Source organism: Phycodurus eques, chromosome 22, assembly GCF_024500275.1.
Source record: "Phycodurus eques isolate BA_2022a chromosome 22, UOR_Pequ_1.1, whole genome shotgun sequence".
Taxonomy (NCBI): domain Eukaryota; kingdom Metazoa; phylum Chordata; class Actinopteri; order Syngnathiformes; family Syngnathidae; genus Phycodurus; species Phycodurus eques.
The window spans coordinates 6,380,266-6,403,428 of record NC_084546.1 but is presented as its reverse complement, the minus strand read 5'-3'; the positions used below and the strand labels follow the sequence as shown (position 1 = coordinate 6,403,428).

Here is a 23,163-nt window from a genome sequence, read left to right as displayed (position 1 = left end):
ACAGCCTAAGCAGGCAAATACAGTCAATATTGCAATGGAAGACGTGCCTGAAATCACGTTGGCGTTTGCGAACGTGCACTCTAAAACGTGCGCTTCTCGTGCTTTTGAGTGGCTTTTATCAGCCTGTTTGCCGTTAGTTTGGTGTAAACACTGCTGAAGTCCTTTACGAGGAACAAAATGTGTACAATACTAGTTGGCGTCTCCATGGCAATGCCGACTGATGTTGAGGTGTCCCGACTGTTTCAGTCTATTGAACTGCTTCCCAAGAAAAGTTTATTGGATCTCAGTGGAGGTCCCTGAGTGTACTTTCGTGTCTGTAATGTCTTTTGTTTAAATAGATTCATGCAGCATCTGTGCTCAGCTTGTTGTCTTCAAATTTGACCCGCTTTGACGTTTGTCAGCAATAAAAATATCCAAAATGTAAAATGTAATTCGTACACCCTGAGATTTGATGACTCTTCCTAAAATGACCCCCCCAAAAAATACAATATTTAACATTGTTGATCTTTCTAAAGGTGCTACAAAGTTTGTATTCTGGGTCAAATTTGACTGCAGAAACTATATATTAGATTAACGTTTCTATGTTAAATATTCTAAATCTTGAAACCTTGATACAGTATGTGCCACGAAGTGATCCTGAATGTTCATGTTTTACCAGAAGCAGGCACGAGGTGACCGAGGTTGGCTCGCACCGACTTTGACCATCACACACTTAAATCACCGCTTCAATTCCTAGTAGCGTACTCCGAGTTGTTTATTTTTAAGCACACAAGTAAAGCAAAGACCAAAAAGGGAGATGGAAACTTTTAATAAGTGCCATTTAGCTGGCATCAGGCAGTCATTGTTTGAAAAAACAGTCACTGTTTTAATCCTTTGCTTTTGACTATTTGAATGGATAGTTGAAAGTTTGGGTTTGTCACCAGCAAAAATGGTTGAAGACAGTGTAATATGCATGCCAGGCCAGTAGTTGGCAGTGTGACATTGTAATGAAACAGTATGTACACACCAAGTAAGCCCTAACTGTTCTTATCTTAAGTTGTCTTTTGATGCTGAATATGATGTTGACATTTCCAACTTTCCGCAAGACAAAGTGCATGAAATCAAAAGTTCCTAATGATGAAAAACGTCCGCCTTCCCACTTTGGATCAGACCATCCAAGCACTGTGTGACTGTTTGAAGGACTAGTTAGATTTTTGGGAATAGATTAGCCAAAGTTTGATAAGAGCAAACTTTAACCGCAAAAAAGTAAAAGAGATGGTGTAATATACATGCCAGACCATTAGTTGGCGACATATACCTGACGTCGAACAGGTTGTTTCCGATATCACGAATGTATTGCGGTCTTTCTTGACAGCTGATTTTTCCATTTTCTCTTAGCTTGAAAACCGATTGTTTTTTCACCGATAGCTAAGATAGCTCTGTGGTTGTGACGTTTGTTACACCTCCAGTACGAACCCAAATCTGAAACTGCTCACTACTGTTTGGATCATCAATTAAACACCTGTCAGATCCAGATGTAAATCCCAAGAAATAAAAGCTATCTTTTCTTATATGAATGTTTTGATGACAAAACCAAATGTTCTGAGTCGACAGTGAAAATATAGGAATTGGTCTTTCTATTACAATACTTTTATGCTATAATTGAATATTATATCTGCAGATGGGAATAGCAACCTGAACATAAATAGATACTACAGATAAAGAGGTGAATAAGAATAATCAGCAGCAAAAAACTACATGTAGCAAGTGTCTACTGTGTACACGTGGGCGTTTACTTTTAATCGTGATTAATGAAGACATGACACAAAAGGTTCCGGGTCAAATTTTACACAGATCTTTATTGTTAGATAAAGTTCATGGCAAGTACACCTTTTTCCCTTTTTCTTTTTCCAATCTCGACATACACATACAGAAACATTCTTTTTTTCTTCGTCCCCTACATACTCTTCCCAACTATGAGCATCCAACATTTTCTTAATTATCTTTCTTTCCATTTCCACACAGTCTGTTCTCCTCAGCAACATACTCTTTTTCATCCTTCTTACAACACGTTTCGTAATTCCGTTCCTCTGGTGCAAAAGTCCACAACTTCGACTCCATGAAAGATGCTACACCGAAAAGTCTCCTTCCGAAACCAAACATGGCTCAGTTCGAAAATTGGTTTCAGAACATCCTCGACTTGTGATCGGATTTAAATAACGCCTGACGCCGATACCCAAAAATAAACCGGCCACCATGTCCTGGCATTTTTCGTTTCAAGGAATGTATAAAAATAAGACGTCTTGTTCACTCGTAACTTATGCGGTACATCTTAATTTATTTATCTTCCTGTCTTACCTAAAACACATGCGCCACCTAAAAGCTAAAACAGTGCTCCATTATTATAACAAAAAAAGATACCACATAAGAATATAAAAATGTAAAACTACACCCCTCTTCTTATGCAGGAAACAAGATTGCTTAAATATCAAATTAATGGTAAACATTCTTCCCTTTGTTTTTGTCTTTGGCAGGGTTTCACAAACGTAGGTTGGCGACCCAAAACGGGTCTACCTTATGGCAGGACAACAATTTGATGTCTATGTTTATGTTATTTCAAATATGCAGTTTAGGAAACCCTGGTCTTTGGGATGGTATTAAAAAGGAGGGGTGAGGTAAACAGCTGCCAAAGTGGACAGTCACACAGAACACTGTTGTAAGGGTATGCGCACACACTGACACACATAAATACAAGTCCCACGTTTTCCCGTGTTTATGTACAAGAAAATGAGTCCGTTTTCGTCTTCCACTTCACACCATGGTCTCTTTTCTCTTCCCTAATGAATAAAGGTATTTCTTGTCCTTTTTGGTCTTCTGAGACGCTGGCGGGGGAACGGGCGACGATGACGTGGAGGACGAGGGGGAGTCGGAGGGGGACGGGGTGGCAGTGCCGCATGGCGAGCTGGGGGCAGACTGGGTGGCCCGCTGCGGGCAGTTCTCGTCCGTCTCCTCCATGTGGACAATGGCGGAGACGGAGGACGGGCGGCGCTTGGAACGGACGTCCGTTGTTGTTGTCGGCGAGGCGGGCTCGCCGTGAGGCCGGTGGACGGAGATGGCGCTGCGCAGGCAGTTGAGCCACTGCTGCTTGTGGAATACATCGTTGACCTGGAGCGTGTGCGACTGCGCTTGGCCGGGGTCTTGGGCGCGAACGCGGAAAATGTTCTTGGCTGGAATGGAAATTAACAAAAACATGAAGTTCACAACAGGTTCAGATTCCACAATCGAATGCCAGGATCTCTCTGGGAGCACAAGCCTCACCTTTATCAGCATTGCTAAAGGCGCCTCTGAAAGAACCGCCCATCCTGACGTCGCCGTCCTGCAGGTCGTCCAATACCAGGTCCTGCACGGGAATGGGCTGCCGATACACTTGGAAACATTGGCGCTCATTTCGGGTGACTGAGCGGGTCAGGACGAGTAGCTCGGTGAACAGGAACACGTGCAGCTTCTGCCAAGGAGACATTGAAAAATTGAGGCTTGGCTAGTTCCTCGGGGGTTGGGTGACCATAAACAGTTCCTGCCTGCTTGCTTTAATCCTTTATAAGGGACGTATGGAGAGTCTAAGACTTAGTTTAACCTCAACCAAAAAGGAAAACACAAGGCTAGTGTTATGTTTTTCATTTGTTTGTTAGTTAGGGTGCCAGTTTCTCTGGTAGTCTGGCTTCCTCCCTCTTCCAAAAACCTAAATTTATTGAAGAATCTAAATTGCCCTTCGGTATATAAGTTAGTGTGAATGTTTTATTGTTATTTTTTTCACAAGGCTTAAGTGGAGGCCCAGCAGCTTGAGAAAACTGAAGTAATGCGAAGTTCACGACAGAGCTCTTAAACGTCGGGGAGCAGATCAGACAGCTGGAGGAGCAGTGTGAAAAAAAACTGATTTTATAACCCGTCAGACCAGATTTTTAGGACTGTTCCACCAAGATTTGGATCTACTGCTCTCTTGTGTGTGTATATTTCATTATAACGCTGTATCCAATGCTAACATTGCCTTGAGTGTTTAGCTGAGAGAAATCCAGCTGAGTTCTATTCCCTTAAAGTTGAGGAGACAAGAATGTTATGTTTGCCTGATTGAGTAGGAGGTACTGATAAGATAAGTCGGGGTGTGTACTTTGCTCACCGTGCCGCTCTTGTTGCGAAGCTCGCCGTGACACAGCAGGCTTTTGCACTGTTCGAGACGGGGATCTCTCTGGCGGTCGTCCAGATACTCCAGCTTGTCGATGTAGTACAAGCACTCGGACTCGCCCTTCTTCATGTTGATGTCAGACAGCACTCCTTGGATGATGGTGATCTGAGGAAATTGTATCATTTAGTCACTCTTGTCTCTAGAACTAGGGGTGTTCAAAAACTATCTTAGGGTTGGCACTTACTGCTTGTTCCAAGCTAGTGGCGTCCGGATGCTCTGGCGGAGTGTGTCTCAGGATTTCCCTGAGCAGGAGCGGGTACTTCACCAGTCGGGAGCGCGGAATGTCTAGGAAGCTCCAGAGGTCCAGCTTCCGGCTGAAGGGTGACTCCAGGCAGCGCTGCAGGAAGTCCTGCACCCGCCGGTCTTGTTTCTTCTGGTCAAGCAGGGCCTTGGCGGCCAGCTGGTTGCTGCAGTACTCCTTATAAGCGTCCAGCCTGGGTAGCTACACAATGAAGAAACCTCTATAAGTACTTCTCACTTAAAGCATTTTAATGCAAGTAGTTAATTTGAAATTAATCTTACCCAGTTTACAACAATCTGACCGATCTGGCCCACAGTTCCATTGGAGCCTGTCGCTTTAGAGAGCTGGGCCAGCAAGTCCTCATGCAGAGGGATATAGGCGTCCAGGTTGCCGAAAATGTGCGAGAGCTCCTCTTCAGACATTATGGAGAGCTTCAGCATTGGGTCATGATATGCCTGCGGAGTGGGAGGAAATTGTTAAATAAATCCCCAGTAAACCAGAATGGGAGGATGTTAAATATAGCTCTTAAAGACAAGAGACACAGAAAAGATAGAGTGGAGGATAAATTCCTAGCTTTTTATAGACCCTGGTTTGATTGCGTGAAGGGCCTGCTAGGCTTTGATTGAATCTGTTTGCTTTCTGAGTACAAACCTTGCGTGCAAGTTGGAGGTCCTCAATCAGGTCTTGTTCTCCACGAGACAGCTCAAATATGGCCTGAGGAAGGTGAGGGGGTGGGGGTAGGGGGGGCAGAGAAAGACACATGAATCAGGTTGCTTTTTACTTTAGGACAACCCAATACCCCTTCGACTAAAGGCCAGACTCGTGCCGGGTGCCAAGCAACTGAAGTCTAAGTCTTTCTGGCTGCCGTCTGTATAAAAAGTGCACAAAGTTTATAGCTCCTGACAGCTGGCAAAGATTTCGGACATAAGTGGGGAGGGAGCTCGCTCTTTTTCAGTTCTATGTGAACTTACACAGACTGGTGGAAAAGGCCCTGGAAGGGCTTATATTCCCATTTCGACTATTTGACACAAATACTGCAGGGATATGTGAAAGTAGTCTGGACGTACAGCGCTGTCTGGATCTTTGAACCACACTGGCCTAATTCTTTTAGTCTGATTGGATTCTCACCTCCTGTCGCTTGATCTCTTTGGTGGTTAAGGTTTCTTTCTGGTGCACGTCGAGCGTCTCCGACCACAGTGTGCTGTTTCTCCTTTTAGGTGGCGTGGGGGCCGCCGCCTTGCTGCAAGGCTTCTGGGGCATGGCCGGCAACTTGCCATCGCTCCGGAAGGAGGCCTGCAGATGGGAAAAGCTCCACAAGTCAGTTGTGGTGTTGTTGATTTGACATGCGGGGAAGAGCATCACAAGGTCTTTACCTGGATGGTTTGGCCGAAGCGCCGGACGGCCCCATTCTTCACCGGAGAGATGAGGTTGGCTAACGACGTCACCCTGCCGAGAGAACGGACACGCTTGTTGCTGGGTTCCTGGATTAGAAAGACAAAATAAGGAGGGAAAAGTTAGCTGAGGAGGTAACAGAACGAATCCATTGGTAATGCAAACTGTGAGACCTCAGCAGTGAGTCCCTTGTGAGTTCCTTGTGATAAAATGCATCAAATAAAATCATAAATCCTCTTTATTGACCTCACTTCCAGGGTTTGGAGCCAAGAAGGAGTTGGGAGATCATGCTTCAGACAGACAGACTGGCAGAGCTCACAGGGGAGACAGAAATATTGCCCATGTCTAGTTGGACAATATGGAGTCCAAAGCGGCTTCCCCAGCTGTCGGTTCCATCATCTGAGAGGCAGGCGGCCGACCCACCCTGCACAAAGACCCCCTGTGTTGAGCTGGTCGGGTAAGGGGGTCTGGAGGAATGCCAAGAATGCACGAGACTGCTCTCAGCTGTTCGGCGTCCTTTCCTGGCTGTGCACGCTCTGCGACTATCTGCCTGACAACAAGCCCACTTGAAAGTGTATCTGTGGGAGATAAATGCTTCCTGGTGGCTCGCTGCTGTTCTTTAACTTCCTTTTCCAGACAAAGCAGTGTGTCAGGAGCGGCGGCTTTAACGTGAAACAGACCGTGGCGGAAAGTCTAGGAAAGGGGTCGTCATCATAAACCTGCAGTGAATCTATCCCCAGTTCGAGTGTTTACATTGAGCAGCGTCGCATGATGGCGCATGGGGCTCACAGTTGTGTTTACAGTGCTTCTGCAAGTTGACACAGGTTCTTTAATAAAGCTTGCGTGAGAGCTGATCTACACCTGGGCCAGGTAACCTACCCCCCCACCCTCCAGAGTTAAAAGGTTGCTGTTCAGCCGCATGCCAACAGCAACGTAGAGCAGCAATCAAGAAGCTGAGGTAATGCTTTCAGACCACGGACATTCTTCAAAAATCATTACAGGACCAGAATCACAGCATTTAATTAGTTTGCGCCATCTCCCATTTTAAGTCTCTCATTGAGTTACTTGTCCTTTCTCCTGACTCAGCCCAAAAGGGATTTTTTGCCTTGGATCAGCGAAATCTGGGAAACCACTGAGGCACAGCTGTGGAACTGATCCACTTGCTCTGGTGCGCTCTTTGAGCTGTTATGACTGTGGTCGGCTGGGGACTCAAGATGCCGAACCGCAGTTTTATTAAGCCCTCTAGCGGCAGGGCTGGCACATGGCTGCCACATGGCAGATGCTTTGACTGTTAGTCCTTGGGAACGACTCGTTTGTGACCTGTTATTATCTTTGCAGACAATGCGCGTAAAACTAACCACCAATGGTGAGGGGTGGGGGGGTTTGACTAGTCCGTGACAAACAAGCCAATGATGCTGGTCTTTGTGCATCTAAGTTGCTTTTTCTGGCAGTTTGACCACAAAGTGACCCAGTTGCTTAAGTCTGTAACTATTGTCTGTAAAGAAATGAATAGTGTTGCACATTCTCCATCCAAACCCAGTATTACAACCTCCCTGCTCGGAGGCGTTTAGGTTACTTTGATCGATACTTAAATGTGCGGTGTGCCGAAAAACTCCATATGTGCGCCTTTGCTTTTTACAGCAGAGCGCTGAGAACCAGAACCAGACCTCAAATGACAGAGCCGAGGTCATCAGTAAGTCACTTGTGAAAGTCTGGGAACTGGCTTGTGGAGAATTGTCTCCAGACTTCTCAGAACCTCAACACTTTTACTGTCAGTGAAACCACATGTTAGTGGGAGATTAAAAAAAATCCTTTTCCCTAAGACAGCTGAAGGTACAATATACATTTCTGCAGTAGAGAGACCAGTTCCACGTTGATCTACTGGATCTTCAAGTGACAAATACCTGTTTATTTCTAAAGCTGGACCAAACCTTAAAAGGTTACCCCCTGCTATTTCATTGTTTATAGTACTTTGATTCTGCTGAATACACTGATTGCTCCATATCCTACCAAGCCCCCGCTGGGGCGAATATTTCAGAGAAGGCAGCTAATACATGTGTGTGGTAGCAGAAAATGGGGGTGGGGGTGAGGGTGGGTTAGTTAATAGTTCACAATCTGAGGCAAATGACAGAACATATAAAATAAATAGCAGTAACTATCTCACCTCTAAATCCTTGTGGAGTTGGTTCTGGCAGTCTATCACTTGCAGCGTCCGTTTGATAGGCACCAAGCTTCCCAGTTCATCGTAAGCCACCATAGCTTTCAGTAAAACACAATATCCGTTTTTTAATCCGTTTTTAATTCGGCTCCAAGTAATCCACAGAGAAAGAAAAAAAAAAAATAAGTTAAAAGTAATAAATAAATAAAATCCCTCTTATTTATAGTAGCTCTTCTCCCCGAGTGGGATAGAGCTTTTAGTGAAGCACCACCTCACACGCTCTCTAAACTTTGGTCTGGTCCAGACTGAGAGTGGGAGGGCTTTATAGCGGGTGAGGAGACATGGGAGGAGAGAGCAGCCCTTGTGCCGGCAAATGAGGCGGGCTCAAAGTTTGCTAGGCAGTGAGAGGACACCACCAGCATGCTATGTTGTTCCTTGCGCTCGGGACTCAAACAGTAGCGAGAAAAGGCAAGATCCCAAGTAAAGTTTACTGCGAAACAGTTTCGATGCGGGTTTTGATTGAACCTTGGACAAAACCACGTGATTAACTCAGGCGGCCATAAATAATTAAAATAATTCAATTATAACGCATAATAATAACCATTGAAATGTAAAAGTCAATTTAAATAATGATTGCAAAATAGCAGCGGTTGCTGGTTGGGCCCTAAATATGACAACAACACGGAAGCAACATAAATCATAAAGTACTGTACAGTGTTTAACAAAATTGGCAAAATGTTGTCATACAGCAATGAATCCTCTCTAATAACATAAGCAGAAACTAGTCAAATAACAGCTAAAATGGGTAATTTATATCAGCAATTTTCTAATAATTACATGCAATTCATTTCGTCTCTCATCTTTGTTCTTCAGCTTTTAAATTGAGTTTGGTATTTTGGTTTGAGCCATAGTGGAACATTTCCTAATCCTTTCTGCTCTGAATTTTTGCATGCCGAATTATGCGAGAAGCCAATTATGATTAAATTAGATGTGTCTTCTGATGAGCCGCATTATGCTACTTGTCATCACGATTATCATCATGATGCGGACGTCATCTCGAAATGGTACCTACAACAGCTATTGTCAATTTCAGTTGAATCTACTCGAAACCAAGCTATTAATTAACGACTTCATCATTCTATGTTTGGGAATCAATCAAAGTAGTCTCTGTTCGGACCTGTTTTCTTAAACAGTCCTCTTATCAGTCTCATCAGGCCAACTGGGGGAGGTTGACAATTTGAATATCAATAGCATGCGGGGGGGGGGGGGGGGGGGGGGGGGGACACACACACATTCATCCAGATGTTTGAACAAAAACTTGTATATTGAAGACCGTTAAGGTGGGGGGGGGGGGGGATTGGGGGGTTCGGTGTGACCACCACCCATTTTATTTCTTTGTCGGTTTCAGTCAAGTCAAATGAAAATCTAACCTGGGGCCTTGTTTCACGCAAGCGCACATTTGGGAATGATCTCAACTCTGACTGACAACAACACCTGAAGACGCAGAATGTGTTGGGGCGTGAGCCATAGTCTTAAATGGTGGCGCCACAAAAACAGTGTAGTGTAAAAGCGCGTTCCGAGGGCAAATGGATGAGAGCGCCACGTCTTGGACTCCATCCTCCTGGGTCAACACGGAGGTGTAAAGCCCAACGCAGACTTCGCACTGCTGCTGCCGTGTGTAGGTGATAAAACACAGATGCTGAATGAGCTGCATAGTGGTTGACACCTTCTTCAGGGCTTATTGGCATGACGGTAGGAAAGCACACCAACAGGATGATGGTTCCAGACGGGGAATACAATTAAATGTGACGCTCATGAAATAACAAATATTTCTCATTGGAAATGATCAAAATAGTTGGAGAGGGCCATCATCAAACTTTTATGATCTTAACAGATCATTTTCAAGTCTCAGTTGGACATTCTTAACTATGACACAAGTGAATGAAGAAGTCAACCGGTGTTGAGAGCGAAACAGTGGCACAGCGTCATTTTCAACATAATCAATTGTCACACAAGTGTAAAAAAACTTTAACCACTGTTAATAGTGAAACGTATAAACAATTAACACTCTTAAATGAGAATTAGTGGTGGCATAATGTGAAGGTGAGTCGATTTTAACATGCTTGATTGCCACACATGCGTAGAAACAATAAGACACCTTTCATTTGAATGACAATTACGGAAATGAGTAATCTTTTATTCTTAATCGTCACGAGTGTAGAGACAAGTTAACTGTTAATCGGGGAAAAAACAATCAGACATCTTTCATTTTAGTGAGTATTGCGAGTCTGAATATATTCTGACATGCTTGTCACCCTATCGTAAAAAGAAGTTCACCGAAAAAGAAAAATGAAAATTGTACAAACAATAATACACCTTTCAGATAAATAACAAATGAAGTTTGTTTTAAGTAAAATAAAATAATCCAAAGAAAACATCACAATACACACTCAACAGAGGTTTTGCATGACATCATGCAGGATGATGGTACAAACTCTGTGGGTTTGTACAACTTCAATCTTTCACCTTAACTTTCCAAGTGCGGTGACCATAGCATCGAATAAAGTAATTACAAATCAGTTTATTTTATTTCTGTTCTTGTTAAGGCTAGAATAAGTGTTGTAGAAAAGCCAGAGAAAGAACAAAAACACTTGTGCAGTACCGTGAGATTCTCGCCTGACAATTTGCATGGCGGACGGTGGTTCAAATTGCTACGTTTTGTGGATGTAAAAGCTTTTTTCCAATTGGCGACCACCAACATAACTAACCTAAATTTCACACTCAGATTTTACAACACCGATCTGCGATGATGCCACTTTTGACACCTATACCCAAATAAATCTGTCGTAATGTGGGCCCACGGTGCGATTTGAGTTTGCACGCCATTATCACTAGCACGGTATTATAGCGCAAGTGTGTGAGCATTTTTACTGTCATGCTGTCAATTTGGTCACGTAGCTACCTCAGCTTAAGCCCATGTTTACATGACGTCCTGCAAATGTTTTTCCCTCGGTTTCATTATGTCAGGAATGAATGTAATTGGAGTCACAAAACATAGCGTCTCTCTTAGTTTTGCACACATGGCTCGGAATGTGATCGGTCACTGTGTTGCTTTGTGTTATTAGTGACAAAACCACTCGCCACAAGTAATAGTGTAGTATGATATTATGTGTAACTTCTTTTCTGTTCAACCTGCCATGCCATTACGATCCCCTCGTGAACAGACTTTTTCTTTCATATGACACTTAGTTTGTGAGTTAGCAGAGCAGCAAATATGCGGAATGGAATGAGCTAGCGAAAATCTGTCTGTGTGTAGTCTGCACTGCAGATGACACCGGGTCGCCTTTTGCTCTGAGTCACACGGTGTGGGGAGACCTGGTGCTGAATCAGCTGTACGTCTGCTCCCCACCTCCTTTCCCCTCAAGTTATACTGAGCTGCAGCTGGAGTGTCAACATGATTTACACTCCAAAACCCATAGTCTGTGGCGTGCTGGTGGGCGTTGCTGATGGGGGGAATATATGGGTTTGGACAGATGAGTAATGCCACGTGTGGCGCGGAGTGGAGTTTCACCGCTACCTAACCTATGCCGTGCCAGGGACGGACTAAAACGCCAAGGGCTGAGCTCAATTTAACTTGAACTCGGGAGCAGTGAGCAGCCTAATTGCTGCCCTTGAGGGATGACTTTCAACAAGCGGCTCTGGGCTAAGGAACACAGCAAAGTTTAAAAACTGGAGGCATTGCTGCCTCCTGCTGACTACATCTGGAAGACATGCTGTACTTTATCAGTTGGGAAAAACATGCATTACAATATTGCTAACTTACGGAGCTAACGTCAGCTCTATAGCACGCTATTCAATTTAGTGTCAAAGGAGTATGTGTGTCCCATTAATTAGCGCAACAGAAAAGTCAGTGAATTAGCCAGTCCCTATATGATCATGTGATCATATGTGTGAATTTCTACCACGTCTATTTTTGAAACAGCTTCAAATTCATCTGACACCAAAGAATCTGAATTTCAACCCAACTGTAGGTGTGTTCCGGTGTCGATTGGGTGTTATTCTGCTTAGTACAACACTGGGATGGAAAAAGGAGTTTCAAAAATAGCACTCAATTGATTTAATTTAGTTGAATACCCATCCCAAATCCTATAAATAATTCAGATATGTTTCACTTAATGCCGACAGACTAGGTGTGTCTTTAATGATACGCTTTAATTTTGAGTGGGCCACTGATTACGTTTCAAAACGTATTTTTTTTGTCTGTGGCACAGGTAAACTATAAATATCACCACTTTTCTCCACCAACAGTTCTCCGATGGGACTTAGTCGGTTACTCAATGTTTTGATTCGTCAGTGTCCACGCCCCAAAGCAGACCTGGTTGCTAGCAAACACAGGATGATTGGAAGAACTGGAACGCCGATACAGCCTGATAACAGACGAAATCACTTTAAACACTACTTCCTACATTTCTTTTTGTTTTGGGTGGCAGGTCACAGTGACATATGATGATAGGCCCTGGAAAATAATTGGAAGTAGCTACTGAAGCAGCGACAGAGCGTGTCGGGATTAAAGCGTATTGGAAGCAACTCAACTTGAAAGGAAAATAAAGTCCTAGCAAAACAGAGCTGTTTTGATTGGAGGAGTGGCTGCTGGGAATCTCCGCACCACAACAATTTCTCTGCCAAATCAGAGGTACTGATATAACTTGTTGCATAAGTCCAGCTGCTCATCTCTTTTGCGTAGGAAAAAAAAAAAAAACAGCCCACATGCAACCCAAATAAATGAGACAAAAACATATTAGGGCTGCCCTGAAACGTAAAAAAAAAAACTAAGAAGAGACAACGAGAGGAAGATCATTTGTTGTATTATAATGAGAATAAAGTCCTAATTTTGGCAAGCGAATGTTAGAATTATCTCTGGAATCAAACTGAAAATAAAAATGAAAAATAACATTAGAATATTATGAGAATAAAGTTGTAACATTAGCAGGGGAAAAAAAAAGGAATCGAACCTACGACATCTGCAGCATTTACCACCAGAACACTAGTGCTGGAATATTGCGAGTATAATATATGAAGTTTACAACAATTCGATCGTGTTTTTCTTTCTTTCTTTTTTTAATCTGCATACTGAGAAAAAAGGTGTCATTTTCTGAGAGCTGTTGTAACGTTACAAGGAAGGTTGTTGAGAAGAATGTTTTAGTTCGTCCTGTATAACTCAGTTTTGAATGTTGTTTTAGTTGATATACAGTGTCCTTGAGGGCCACGAAAGGTGCTTTCAAATATTCATAGTAGCATTTTGTTTTCTCAAGACATACATAAAATGAAAGTGCCCCCAACCCCACCCCCCGCTGGTGCCCCATACAAGTACATGCTCATTTTGCGATTCATTTTATTTCACCTGAGAAAGGAGTAGTCATGACAGGTCTTGTTGCTGGTCCAATGAACCAACCACCAACACACTTCAACGTCAAACGTGTTATTTTCTAACTCGGCCGTCCTGCCTCTTGTGCCCTCAAACCCGAGAGCTTGTTTTAACTTGAACCTAAATAAGAACGACTTAAATAATAGAACGTTTTCGGGACATCCTGCGTGGGCCGGCTCACGTGTTTGTTTTGATGATCCGTTATTATTTTTCAGTTAGACCAATATATTATGCAGTGCATAATTCTGACATTGTATCGTAACAAGTTTTAGTTGTTTCTTTTCTACAAAATGCTAAAACCTAATCTGCGCTCACGATGACACGTGCACGGCTAAACTGCTGTGTACCCGGTTGTCTCTTATTTTAGTCTGTAACAAACAGTACAACGTTATTTTCATCTCATGTCACATAGATTCTATCCCGAGATCTGTCTCTATGGCCTTGTTCACTTGGTTTCAATATAAATGGCATGGTTGCTTTTAATAGTGCGGACAGGGTGGGAGAGGAGCTTGGACTTTCTACTTTTATCAATGGATGTCCTCCATCTATTTTTGTGAAATGTCTGAAAATGGGAGAAAAATGTTGACTCGCCGCAGCGCAGTCAAACCCAGCAAAAAAAAAATAAAAAAAATAAATAAATCTCCAGAGGAGTATCACAGGGTCCCATCAGCAAAGCAGCTGGTAATAACAAAAACGCTAAAAGTAGTTCTCTTGCCGCTGCAACGTCGCCATGAAAATTCTGTTTTTATGATGTTAAACAATTATGCAGAACTTTTAAACTCTTCAGTTAAGTTTTGTAACAGTCATTACCTCCTTTTCCTCTTTTTACCCTTCTGGAGATTCGAAACAGGATCTCCTGACTGTGATGCAGACATGCTAACCACTATTTCACCGTGCTAGTCATTGCATAACACGCCAATAAAATGAACAAACAAAAGAATGTGACACAGTAAACACAAGACAATAGGGGAGGAATTCAAACAGGCTTTGTTCAAGAAAGCTTTTTCTTCTTCCGTGAGGAATTCTGTGTGAACCAATCAGCTGACTGCAATGTGACTAGCCCGACCCTTTTTAGTACCCAATTCTAAAGCGCCATTTTCACAAAGCAGCTCGAAATTTATCGGCATTTTTTTGTTTCCGCAACCTTTCATTGGGGTACTGATCACAGGGGGGAGGAGCAACACGCACCGCTCCACTGATGGTCCAACAGATTTGGATGGCTATGATGTCATTCTAGATCGATGACGCCTCTATCAACTCGGGACATAAGCACTTTGCTAAATTTCCTTGAACGGGGAAAATTAATGTGTGATGAATCGATTCCCATTTTAACGAGGGCCCGACCGATTTACAGTAATCGGCCAATATTAGCCCTTTTCAAATCGGCAAAAATTGGCTGATTTTTAGCAAATATTTGCCCCCTTACACATTAACAGGTAACAACATGAGAAAAAAAGGTAATGGCATTCGAACAAACATTCCCATTTCGCCAATTTTTCTCTCTGTTTCTGCTCTCACTTAAACAAATACTAAAAGATAAAAGTATAGTTAAACGGTCAAATCTTCTGCCTCTAATTCATATCTTTATTGTTGTAAGCGTTAAGGGACCAACAATTTGGTTAGAAACTATATATTCTTTAAATTAATCAGCCAATTAATTGGATATCTGAATTTTATTCTGCCAAATATTAGAATCAGCCCCTATTTTTAACTAATAAGATCACTCTGCATGCTCTGAACTCATGTTTCTATTCCCATGTTGTATCGAGCTGAATAATGCAACGCTGGACCCTTTCACCATGATGTCACGTGGATCCTTGACACTTACATTGAGATACAAAAATCTGGATCACAATCGAGGCGTTCTCGTGGTTATTTTGCACCGGTTCTTTTACAATGCCATGATGATGGGTGCCTTTGAATGCATTTACCTTGAAGTCAAAGCTGCACAGGCTGACTGCGTCTCTGATATCCGGCTCTCCTCTGCACTTTGGGTTCTGTGGGGGAAAAAAAGGACAAATGTGTGACCATTCAGCATTATGTGATGGCAAACATGTCTGCTGTCAATACACAACTAGTCTGGTGTTCCCACTCAATACACAACTCTGACTTTGAGTTGTTCACTTGTCTTATAGCTGATAGATGGGTATTTACAATTAAATCTGAGAGCACTCGCTGTGTAGTATGTAGTTGATTAAATGCATATGAGAGCAGTCAACATGTGGGGTGTTTAGTGTTTCTTTTATGATAATAGACGGCCCCTCCAGAGACATTTATGGCCACTCCACACGCATGCCACAGGCCCACTCTGCTCGTTGGCCCCGTAGCTCGATTGTAAAGTGACAATGGTCAGCGCTGGAGGTCCTTGAGCTAACAGGAAAGAGTTAATTAGGTAGCATGATGCTTTAACACCTGCATGCGGATTGTCAGGGGGGCAGTCAGTTAGCAGGTGAGAACAGTAGTTGGACAACTTGAGACTGTGGGTCGTAAAATAAAATAAATAAAATGGTGGCCTCGGGGCCCCCCGGTGTTGTCATTGCAGTCCATTAACCGAGACAGTCCAGACTGCCTCTGGCTTGACACACAGGATGTCAAGACCTGATTGACCGGCGAGCTGAGGACGGCCAAAATTGACTCGTAATGGTCGGACTTTATGTATGTTTTCGTTGTGGAGGTGGTGAGGTTATTTCCTTTTGTCCATTAAACTCCAACTCTTTTCCCAACATGTTTTTCTCACTAGCAGGTTTCGAGCACCATAGAAGGCTACAAATAACAAACGATGGCGCAATGCATTTGCAGTGGCCGGACAGCTTTTTTACAGATAGCAACACTGTCGGTTTTTTGAAGCTCGCAGTGAATTACAAGCAGGGAAACACGCAACATCTCAATTAAACAGCCAATGCTGCTGCTACCTCAAAGACTTCAGAGTTATTGCAAACGATAAAGCTATCAAGCATATGTATACTTTCTCCCATCTCTACATTACCCGGTACTATGCCGCTGCCTGACCTTCTTCTTCGGAATGTAAAACATGAGATGGATGTGTAAATGCCGGCCCATTGGTTCTGTCTCACCTTTTGTCAGACCTTAATCTTATCAATGATAAGATGTAAAAACAAAAAACTCTCAACATGACCAGAATCAGAATTACAAACCATACCAAAAACATAAAACCTGGCTTGGGAATATTGCTCTCACGTGGCATTTTTTGTTTGAGTGGAGGAAATTTATATATATAGGATAAGAATACCATTCACAGTAGGTTATCCAAACACTGGACTAAATGGGAAGACGTCAAGAAAAGCCTGAATAATGGTCGTGGCACATATTAGCAAGAGAGTTATTATTGAAGTGCATGGGAAACTCTTTGGCCATTTGTCTACATGACAATTGCATTTAGTGCAGGTCGCCATAACCTTGACTCAAGAGCCTCAAAAGTGGAAGTTTATCATTCCTGTGTACACCCTGAAAATGGTACTCTTTTGTAGGCATGAACAAAAACAACAATGGAGGACCACATGGCTGTGAAGTACCAGGTGAATAAGGCCAGATCTTCTCATTACAGCTCTAATTTGCTAATTGTGCGGGATTTCTGTGAAAGAGGTTGACAACACAGGATCCGCCCAGTCCCTCTATCAGCAGCTCACGGATGGAAATAACACGTTCCGTGTAGCGACTTGTTCATACGCTACATACTCTTACTCAACAAAAACAGGGCTAGCATGGATCGTCGAGGCCGAGTTTTCGTCACCTGGGAGACGACTGACAGATTTGACAGTTGATGTGCATAGACAGGACAAAGACCACATACAAGTTTCAACACAATCACAAGGAAGGGTTTGGCAGTGTCCTTAAGATCTTGCTGATGTCCAAATGTTCTGTTGCCTGATATCAACAACATTACAGTTTAATATTTCAAAGATTTTGTAGTTTGGACCAAGACAATGTTTAATTTGAACTAAGACGTGGATTCGATAGGATAAGAGACTTTTCTGACCCCAAAGCAAATGCTATGCATAGCCACAGTCGCTAGTGCAACTATTCGGGAGTGTGGACTCAAACTGTAAGTGTGAAAGATTTATTGGGAGGGGGTCTACAAGGTGGGCGGACAGTGCCCAGCCATATGCCGGACGCAGTCTTTGTTGGTGCTTGAGGGTTTCTGTATGTGACAACTAAGATTTTTTGGTTTTTTTTTTTCTATGATGAGATGTTTTGGGATTGAAAATAAACAATTGTTGCCGATAAGAATCGATTAATTGATTGTTAAGGCCCATGTCGGTACTGTATTAGTTAAGCCAAAAGTTGTGAAAGTTACTGTGCTACCTTTGGCACGGGTGACCCTCATTGCGACCCACCAAGTGGTCCATTGTATTACATCAAAACAAGAATTTAGAACTCTCATCACATTCATTTAAAGAAATATAGTTACTTCATTTTCCCCAGATATGATCCAGTACTTAGTCAAAAGTCATTAGTCAAATGCTCATCCCTACTCTGCAGACAAACTGCTTTGTGGTTACATTTGATGTGTGGAAAACCATCTTATAATTCAAGTTTGATTCACAAACGGTGCCAAACAAAGCCACTTCTACAATCTAGATTTTAACTCCACTCAAATTGTTCTTAACACATAACGTGTCATTTAATCCAAATTTGATTAACATGCCAAAACTGTGTAGGGGCTTGCTTGAACCCACACTAATCAGCTACCACGACAGGCTGGCGCATGACGACATAGGTTTATTTACAATCCCCCTCCACTCATCAAAAGACTATCCAACATCAATGAGCGCTTGTAAAAATTACGCACTGAAATATCCTTTTGTTAACATGTGCTATCCACTATTAAGAGGCATCAATCTAATGACTTCAGCAGTACAACAACATCAAAGTGTGATGTATCTGCATTGGAATAAAGCAGCTGCACGGATTCTCACCAAACTGGGTGAAGCAACATTGGAGAGTAGGATGCACTCTGAAAGGCTTGAGTCAATTGCTAGTCACTTATTGAAAGTCGGTCAAATCAGTCTAAATAGACGAGAACCAGAATAAGTAGACTCCAGCTAAAGTGGAATTGTGAACAAAAGTGAAAAAAATGTTTGGCAGTTTTATATTAGTTAGCAGGCTTCCTTCTGGAAAATGGAAAAAAGAGAAAATCCCTTGATTTTCTCGATCTCATATGTGAGCATTAAGCTTGCGGACTAAACAACGTGGTTTGGTTAAACATTTTAGTGTTTAAATAATTTTCTTTTGTTAAATTTATGTCAGTTTTACACTAAACTTCAACTGGCAGTAACAAATAAAACAGCTTGGAAGCACGCTTTGCTTATCATTTGGAGAACAGTTCGTTATCTGCTGAACATGGCACAGCACGTTCAGGGAGGGCAAAATGACCCATTATCTATAAAAATGATAATAATCAAATGCAGGGGCAAGCGTGTAAACTGACAGGACGATTATGAGGGTTGTCACAAAGAAGATATGAGGGACAAGAAGGGTCTCTGCCTCGTGTGCTAGCTCCACGACGAGTCCGAAAACAAACACAGTGCAGCGCAGCTTCTCGTGAGCAGAAGTCGTGGATAACGATACAATTTTGGCAGGACATCACAAGCCAGTGGAGCTTGAAAAAAGAATGAAAGCGGTACAAAAGCAATTTCAAGCAGCTCTTACAGCAGGTCCCTTGCACTAGTCTCTCCTGTTCATTTCCTAAAAAGAAGACAAACTATTGATGCTGCAATTTCCTACAAAGAAATGATTGAAGTTGTTGAGGTTTCATTTAAATGTCATTAAATCGGTTGATGCTCTGATGTTCTAATCTGCGTGTTTTTTAGCATGTGGGAGAAAGCCAGACCTCTCCACTGTGAGACAGACATGCTAAACACTGCTGAGCTGCAAGAAAATGTTAATCTAACACAAGAGAAAAATTGGCGCTTGGTGTTTCTCTGTCAGTCCGTATTTTAGATAGCCTGGTTCGTGGAGAATAACATTTGGATTAGACAGATTGGACCCTGATATTAGGATTCTGGGGCAGGAGGGTTCCATTTTAAGGTAAATAGCAAAAGCGAAAATGAATTCTACTAAATATGGAATGGTACGCTGTATTTTTGTTTGTCTGTATGCTAGTTAGCTGGCTACTGTCTTGTTCATGGAGAATGACATGAAGGAAAAGAAAGACAGCACTCTATCACTAGCATTCTCTAGCAGGGCAAACTGAAATAAATGAATACCAAAAAAATCCTCTATCCATATTTAATCCAGATACGCAGCAAAATGTAACAGGTTCTTGAGCGACACAAAAGGTTACGTGGAAATCTTTCGTGTAGTCTCAAATCCTGCGTAGTAACAATCCAACCGTGGTTCGAAAATATATCCCGGCCTTGCACCTTTGCGCTTGGCAGAGGTAATATCTTGTTCTCAGAACCCCTGACGTGATATTGCTGACGACCATGTGATTAAAAATGGAATACCGCATACCCGTCCGACATCTGTCTCTTGTTGTAGCTGTTTATTAGCCTCTTCTGTTTCGACCTAGTGCGCCTTGGCACTGGGCTGTACACCTGACACACATTCTTCGGGCAGCGAAGCCCTCGAGGCCGAGTGCCTGGTCGTTTTGAGAGAATGCGCCAAACGTTCAGGAATGCTCGCCTTGCCTTGTTCCAAGGTTCGCCTGGGGGCCAATGCACCCCCACCTATATCTAGCAATATGCTGAGCAGGGGGAAGGTGTTGAGGGGATCGAGTTTTGCTACTTCAAAGCCAAATGATCGAGCTAAACATTATTCAAAGCTCTGGACAAACTTTGCGTCTTAAAGTGCCTGAATTTATAGATAAGCGCAACAATGAGAGATGCAAAGACCCTTCCAAGGTTCTTTTATCACATGGTGGATTTATAAATGAGTGACAAACTGTGGCAAGATTAAATGGTGAGCTAATGAGCTCCATGTGTTTTTGGGTGGATGAGCTAATCATACCATGTTTGCGAATCAAAGGCAGAACAAGCTGGCATGAGATAAATATCCAATGGACCTCTCTCTGCAACAGTTCTTTTATTTCTTCTCTGCCATTACACAAGTGATGGATTGGGTTTCTGGCGGTTGTAAACCTCCCGGAATGCTGATCATCATGCTGTGTAATCTGTTCCCCCCCCCCCCCCCCCCCCGCTTCGCCTAATCAGCTCGTCTCGTTTTGTTCTGACTCTAAACCGCATGGGCATACTGTAAGAAACAGTAGTGGTTTAAAGGTCATTAAGTTCCCTTTGGTTCGAAATCAGGGTTTTTTCTTTAGCCAGCATTTGGCCCGTGCTTCTAACATAAATTGGCTCAGCCTCGAGGGAGCCACTAAACATTTAAAATAAATGAGGATATAGAAAGATCACACAAGCTTGGAGTTTGGAGGCAGCTCAAGGTAACTGCTGTGGAGGCAATGCATCAAGGCTTGATCCAGATAAGAACCTCTTGGTGTAGCAAGGTTTTCCATTGCATGTCAGGGATTTTCACACGCAGTTCTAAAGGCACATGGCGTGCCACGTTTATTATTTGTTGAACTTGCTGGAGAGTACAAAAGACAAAGAAAAAGGTGTCATTTATCTCCAACAATGGTACAATGCTTTTTAAACTGTGGTTCCGTAAGAGTGAATTACATCTTTATTTGACCTACTATCAAACAAACTGAACAAAGCTGTGTATATATTGACAATATTAGTAACTCTGTCAATACCACGATGTGATATGATTTGCAACTAGCCCTTTAAATACAGAGAACATCCAACTTTAGGCCTTGTTTTCATTTGGTGAATGAGGATAAGCAACATAAAGTACCTAATATAATGATTAATACGTCAACTGTGTTGGTTGTAAGCAAGGACACATGCATAGTACAAGACAAAACCAACAGGCCTTACTTGGGCGGGCTGTTAAACCATATGAGTGGGTGGCTAAGTAATTCTTCTTAACACATTGTTTACATTCATATAACTTTCTCCCCTTTGTTAATTTCTGTTTCTGACGTTTGTAATGGGGATTCAAGACGTAGAGATCGACTGTTAAAAATAAATAAACAAATAAATCACACCATAGTAGTTTTTGCTGCACCGTGATGAAGTGGAAAAAGTGATGGTATCAAAAGTGGGCCAGTTGAAAACAAAAAAAAATAGCGAGCATCGATCAAATCGCTTCACAGTTACCGCCAGATCTTATCTCTGTTTTATACAGCTCTGGTCATTTCATCGGAAACTGCAGTTTTAATAAAACCTTAGTATATTTATAGAGGCTTTTTGATTATGCATTTGGCAACAATACAATATTTAAAAGACCTTTTAATATTGTATAATAATGTTAGCACACGGCTATAGTCAAGTATATTCCAGTTGGCATAGTAGTTAATACATATGATGCATGCATACTGTAAAATACCAGGCGGGATAAGAGTTGAAAATTAGCAATGGTATATACAACCGTGTCTATTTAAATATAGACAGTGTTTAATATTTATAAAATCCAATTTGTGTTAAATATCATGTGTTTTACTCAACTAAAACTAATCTCTTGAGACTTTATTGTGGTTGTTAGGTCAGTGAGCCAACTGTTGAACACGTTTACAGTGCTACCTATTCTGAGGGGGAGATTGTGTTGTTAGTACACAAGTTGCATTCATAGAGCTACAAATTTGGATACATGAGGCTTGTACTCACGAGACTGAAATCCCACGGTGTACCGTGGGATGCGGAAGGTGAAGGAGCTTCCTCTTCGCAGCGACCTGTGCGATGAGAACAACAACCTGAGAGAAGTCAGAATGACAAAAAACAAAACAAATACAATCCGTCCAACTAAGCCAACGCCATAGAGAGCCTGGTTGGCCGATGAAGGCCTTTTCATGAAGACAAACTTGACTCTGGGCCAAAGATAAGAATACTCAACAAGCTAAAGCACTTGTTAAGTCCGTTTTGACCTAAAGTTCCACCCTGAGAGTGACTTCAGTGAGTTCAAAGCCCTCACGAGGTGATAAGAAGTGGAATACGTCCTGAGAAAATATTCACCTCGCGCAACCTACCACAGCTTCAGGATGTTCGAGCTGTAGTGCCTCATTCCAATCACGATCAGCGAGGAAAGGGCAGCACGACCCCACTCAGAGCTCTCATTAACCAAGGCCTAGGATCTAAAGCGAGTGTGATATTGGAAGGAGGAGTCCTTGATCCAGCACCCAAGACTTTGAAGGAGCCCCAAACGTCTGTTCTTTTTGTCATTTTTGGTGGAAGAGGCCTTCACGCCACCTCTTTTGGGGTTTCAAACGACTAAAACAGGAATGCCCAAACCGGGATGTGCGGGATTAAAAGTGTAGTGCTTTGTTGCCATGCCAGTTGGGCCATCGTCTATCACCTAAAATCAACAGTCTAGCTACAGTACGTTTTGATCATGGCTGGTGATTAAATATGATGCCTTTAAATGGGCTTTGGTTAAATAAAACAGTTGGCATATGGTTGGCTGAACATAATATCTTCATAACTGCTCTGCTGACAATAACGCCGAAATGGCATTACATAGTACTCTGTTTCCTTTCATTGAAGACGTACAGTACATGGGTCAGGATAGTTCTAAAGGCATTCGCGTTAATCGCTTTGACACGCCGAGAAGGAATCAGCATCTAGAGAATGCTGAGCTGCCCAGAAACACTCGTTGCTGGTGAGTGTTTGCCCTTCAAGGGCTGAGTCATTCCAGCCATTCGACTGCTGTAC

The 23,163-nt window shown here is 42.6% G+C and overlaps 2 protein-coding genes across 2 annotated transcripts in view; one reads left to right on the top strand and one right to left on the bottom strand.

The window, feature by feature from the left end:
- The window catches only part of asb13a.2 (ankyrin repeat and SOCS box containing 13a, tandem duplicate 2), a 107,429-nt gene that overhangs the window by 57,874 nt on the left and 26,392 nt on the right, over positions 1 to 23,163 (top strand). The window lies entirely within an intron of this gene.
- Positions 1,812 to 8,318, bottom strand: net1 (neuroepithelial cell transforming 1). The gene is made up of 9 exons (XM_061667538.1): positions 8,017 to 8,318; positions 5,834 to 5,941; positions 5,589 to 5,753; positions 5,112 to 5,174; positions 4,742 to 4,915; positions 4,404 to 4,661; positions 4,154 to 4,324; positions 3,298 to 3,484; positions 1,812 to 3,206 (listed from the first exon to the last, which is right to left on the bottom strand). Exons 1-9 carry the CDS (start codon positions 8,107 to 8,109, stop codon positions 2,791 to 2,793), a joined length of 1,635 nt encoding a protein of 544 aa, XP_061523522.1. The 5' UTR covers positions 8,110 to 8,318; the 3' UTR covers positions 1,812 to 2,790.